The 5,058-nt window shown below is 40.3% G+C and overlaps 1 protein-coding gene across 1 annotated transcript; it reads right to left on the reverse strand.

The window, feature by feature from the left end:
- Positions 1-814: 814 nt before the first annotated feature.
- On the reverse strand, positions 815-2,033 carry DDIT4L (DNA damage inducible transcript 4 like). The gene is made up of 2 exons (XM_069741846.1): positions 1,915-2,033; positions 815-1,346 (listed from the first exon to the last, which is right to left on the reverse strand). The coding sequence occupies exons 1-2, from the start codon at positions 2,031-2,033 to the stop codon at positions 815-817; spliced, it is 651 nt and encodes a 216-aa protein (XP_069597947.1).
- Positions 2,034-5,058: the final 3,025 nt, after the last annotated feature.

Raw genomic sequence — 5,058 nt, forward strand, 5'->3', positions numbered from 1 at the left:
TTAGCATTAATAGACCCTGATAGTCCAGAATATTTGATAATCCAGCAGCTATCACTCTAAAACGGTTGTGAAATAAATTAACAAGGATTGAACCTGTCCAAAAGTCGACTACAATTATAGGAAATCTGTCAGCTTTTTTATATTTAATCTGAGAGCAGCATAATATAGGGCAAGAGACATTAATTCCAGGGATGAATCACTTACTAGGGTGTGTGCTGTGGTTTCAGTACAATCAGTATTTTATCAGCAGGAGATTATCACTGCAGGACTAGGTCTCACATGCAGGCCTGTCCAGCTACTCTGTGTAACAACGCCCCCAGTACTGATTGGCAGCTTGTTAACAATGCACAGTGTACACAGGAAGCTGCCAATCAGGGGATGTGGGTGGGGTTATACACAGTTTAGCATTCTGAGCACTGCTACATCTACAGCAGAGAAAACCAAGATTGTTTTAAAACTACAACAAGCAGTCTAGTAGGTGATACATCGCTGGAACCAAGCTCTCTGCCCTGACATCATACTACTCTCAGATTACAGAACAAAATCTGCTGACATATTCCCTTTAAATGCAAACCTATAATCTTATTTTAATAAGAACTCTCATAATTTATTATCTTTGTTTTCTTTTTACGAGATTTCAGATTTCATTGGAGACTTGTTCTGGAAATTAATTCTGAGAGTTGTTGAACTATCAAATGTTGGACTTTTAGATATTTTACATATTTGCATACAAATGAACATAGAGTTAGAAACCAATATTGTATGTCTTGTATATACATGTAACGTGTACAGAGAATGTGCAGTTCTGCACTTACTAACATTCTTCAATTCCTGCTCCTAGAACTGAAAAATACAATCTCCTCTTGGATATATGAAATTTGGGACTTAATTTGATAACACTCCTGAAAAGTTGTGGGAAACAGGTCCTGTTGATGAGAAGGTCTCTTAGGTAGTCCCATCCTTGAATGTCCTGCTTTAGAACAAGCTTCAGTTCAAAGGTTGGTTCCACTGAGCAGTCATACACCAATGTGTCCAAGGCCGCTTGCTTGTTGTTGTTTTCCAGATTCACGTATATAATGCAACCTCGCAATCCACAGGGTTCATCCAAGGATAATTTTAGTGCCTCCTGGGCCACCTTTGTGGTGAGTTCTTTGGGGACCAGAACTTTTGAACACTGAAGTTTTGTACTTTTTGCTCTATACAAGCTATTCTCTAACATTGTCACTAAATGGCAGGTTCTCACAAAAGATAGGGCGTCTCCAATGTTGGGTTCAGCGGACAGGAGATCCATGTAGAAGCACCAAGGAAATTCCTGTAATAATAAAAGGAGATCTATTATCCTGACTCTTTAGACACAAGAGGAAATATATTAAATACAGTATGATGGCATGATGAGTTTGAAGTTGATATTAAAGAAGGTGTTTGGCAGACATATTTTCAGTTTGATTAAGATAATCATATAAAATATAAAAAATCATTGCTCACTTTTGAGGTTAGCCCAACTTGGGACAACGCTCGTATATACACAATATAGTAATGCTGGCCGAACTTGCTGATATTGGTGGCATTCAGGTATGGACTGGGGCTGAAATTCAGCTCTGGCATTTGAAATCACACAGGCCCATGTTTTCCCTGTCCCCAAGAACCAGATAGGATATATTACTAATATTACCCTGGATGGACGAAAGGAAAATTTCTAATAATACCTGTGGCCTGCTGGGGAAAGTGACAGAGTCAGCGACTTTGTGCACTGTCACAGCTCTTAACAGTAGGAGTGTCTTGAGAACACAGATTCTGTTAAAAACGTAGCAGGCAAGGCAGCCCATGACCAGACAGGCCCTTCTGGCATTTGCCAGAATTGCCAGATGGCAAGTCTGGCCCTGGCAGTATTGTTCTACAGGCCAATGGACTCACCCCGAACAGATGATTTTAGAGGGGAGAGTAGTATCCAGATCACCTGATTTCTGACTGCTGATCCTTTTGTTTTCCGGGTTGATAAGCTCTTCCAGAGGATCATTCCTGTGCTGAGCCATGCGATTTTCTATATTGGGAACTTAGTAGAGATGTTATCATGCAAAAAACTGCAATAGATTGCCGTCGGACAAAAAAGCTGTAGTGTCCTTTTTTCTCGAAACATACCTTTTTATCATTGTGGCTAAAGAGTTCTATTTTAACCTCATCGGTTAATAGAACTTGTTTAGATGTTCTTTTGAATACATCTAATGCTGAATTTTATGGTGAGGATGCAGGAGAGGTTTTCTTCTGATGACTCTTCCATGAAGGCCATATTTGTGCAGGTGTCTGTGAACAGTAGAACAATGTACCACAACTTCAGAGTCTGCTAAATCTTTCTAAAAATCTTTTCTAGTCAAATGGGGGTTCTGAGTTACCTGTCTAGCAATCCTCCGAGCAGCTCTCACTGAAAATTTGCTTGGTCTTCCAGCCCTTATCTTGACCTCCACTGTTACTGTTAACTGCTATTTCTAATTACTTTTCTAACTGAGGAAAGGGAAACTTGAAAATGCTTTGCAATTTTCTTATAGCCTTCTCCTGCTTTGTGGGTCTCCATCATTTTCAATTTCAGAGTGCTAGGCAGCTGCTTAAAAGAACCTATGGCTGCAGTTATTTAGCACAAGATTAGAGGAGGCTGCGGTTTGTAAATCTGGGAAATATGCATCACTTGGCCTTTCCTAAAGATGATAGTGAAGAAGCCATAACCCGAACAGGCTAACTAAGGTCTGAATCCTTGGTTAAAGTTATCTGAGCACACAAATCTCCAAGGGCGCTCAAACATTTGCATTGGCCCAGTTTCCTTTTAATAATTTTTAAAATGTAAGAAAATGACTATGTATATATTTTTTGCATAAAATACAAAAGAAATGTGTCATCTCTATCTTTATCCCTTTTAGAGATCATTTCATCTTCAATTTCAGCCAACCATAAAGCATTGGAGTGGATCAATTATGCTTTAGGATTGTGTTGCAGCCAGTCAATGGAACAGGGAACATTTCATGGGTAGGGGGAAGAATGGATTCAATGAAATTTCACCAAATTCTTGATGCAAACATAAGACAATCTGTAAATAGCTGAAGTTGAAAAGAGGATGGGATCTACAAATGGATAATGATCCTAAACACATGGCAAAATCCACAATGGCCCTCACAGCCCCTGATCTGAACATCATTGAAAATCTGTGGCTATACCTCAAAATAGCAGTGCATGCAAGATGACCAAGGAATCTCAAAGAGCTAGAAGAATTTTCCAAAGAAGAATAGATGGCAATCCCTCAAACAAGAATTAGAATACTCTTGACTGGCTACAAAAACAATTTACAAGCTGTTATACTTGCAAAAGGAGGTGCTACTAGGTAGTAACCATGCAGGATGCCCAAACTTTTGCATTGGCCCATTTTCCTTTTAGTAATATTTAAAATGTAAAAAATGACAGCATATATATATATATATATATATATATATATATATATATATATATATATATATATATACACAATATATTTTTGCCCAAAATACAAAGTACCGTATTTTCCGCTTTGTAAGACGCACTTTATTTCCCCCAAATTTGGGGGGAGAAATGGGGGTGCGTCTTACAAAGCGGATATACCACTTACAGGCTGGGATGAGGGGGTGTCCGCCGCCCGCCACCACTGCCGCCCGCCACCGCTGCTGCCCCAGGTGATGCTGGAGGCTCTGGTGCTGCGGGGGGCTATGGCGACATTTTGTGAAAGATCAGAGCCCCCCGGCACTTCTTCCATGCGTTCCTGTATGACTGACTCCGGGAAAATGGCCGCGAGAATCTCGGGAGATGGGATTTCAGCGCTGAAATCTCATCTCTCGAGATTCCGGTGGCCATTTTTTACGGAGTCAGTCATACAGGAATGCATGGAAGAAGTGCCGGGGGGGCTCTGATCTTTCACAAAATGTCGCCAGAGCCCCCCCGCAGCATCGGAGACAGCCCTGCAGCACAGGAGCCCCCTGCAGACCCCCTCATCCCAGCCTGCAGCACAGGAGCCCCCTGCAGACCCCCTCATCCCAGCCTGCAGCACAGGAGCCCCCTGCAGCACCGGAGCCCCCCTGCAGACCCCGTCATCCCTGCCTCCAGCAACGACCCTGGGACCTTGATCCACCGCAGCCACAACTCCTGGTAAGTAATAAGACGCATGGATTATAAGACGCCCCACCAATTTATTAAAAAAAAAGTTTTTTCCTATTTTTCTCCTCAAAATTTGGGGTGCGTCTTATAATCCGGAGCGTCTTACAAAGCAAAAAATACGGTAAATGTGTCATCTTTAATCTCTAATGTATTTTCTTTTGTTAACTTCTGACCTCTGAAATCTGGTGTTTTTTATTCCTTAATTTTATTTATTTTTTTATTTATTTTTTTGTCTTTTGTTTTTTGCTGTTAATTATTATTTATTTTTATGTTTTATGTTTTCTGCATTTTTATTCATTTTTACATCTTTTTCTACTTTATGATTTGTTTTCAGTATATATTCCTTATTTATCTTTGCTTATTCCTGTCTCCTTTTCTCTGCTTATTTACCTCGTTTTGGTTACTCCACCTAATTCTTTTAATTCAGTCTTTACACATTCTGATCACACTTTATAGATTATTTTTAGTCTGAGTCCCTACTGGGAGACAGATTTCTAATATGAGATCGCTAGTAGTCATATGCCGCTTCCGGTGACGTACATCCTACCAAGTTTCTGCAGCTAGGCAGCAGTTTTTCTCCAGCACCGAAGCACGACATCATTTCCCGTTTCTGTATCAGAACAGTTTCATGCCCCAATATGGCTTGGTGCATAAACAGTACTAAGTAAAAAGCAGGTAAACAGTAAATCACAGCTCCTTATTCCACACCTTTATGCCTTAACACACTGACACTGCCGTTTAATGAAGCTTCCTTTTTTTCCCCCACAATTCGGTAAAAACTTTGTACTTATGCTGTCTATTTCTTTCTTACTTTTAATTTCAATTTGTGCTATATTTCTTATGCCCGCTCCAACGATGATGTGGCTGCCTCTTATTAGCCACATCTCA

Source organism: Ranitomeya imitator, chromosome 1, assembly GCF_032444005.1.
Source record: "Ranitomeya imitator isolate aRanImi1 chromosome 1, aRanImi1.pri, whole genome shotgun sequence".
Classification (NCBI taxonomy): Eukaryota; Metazoa; Chordata; class Amphibia; order Anura; family Dendrobatidae; genus Ranitomeya; species Ranitomeya imitator.

What these genes read in the sequence shown, in the direction of transcription:
- DDIT4L (XM_069741846.1), bottom strand. Translation starts at nt 2,033, where the DNA reads ATGGCTCAGCACAGGAATGATCCTCTGGAAGAGCTTATCAACCCGGAA. An exon ending in TCTAAAATCATCTGTTCGGG is followed by an intron (nt 1,347 to 1,914) that starts GTGAGTCCATTG and finishes TTGTGTCTAAAG; the next exon opens with AGTCAGGATAATAGATCTCC.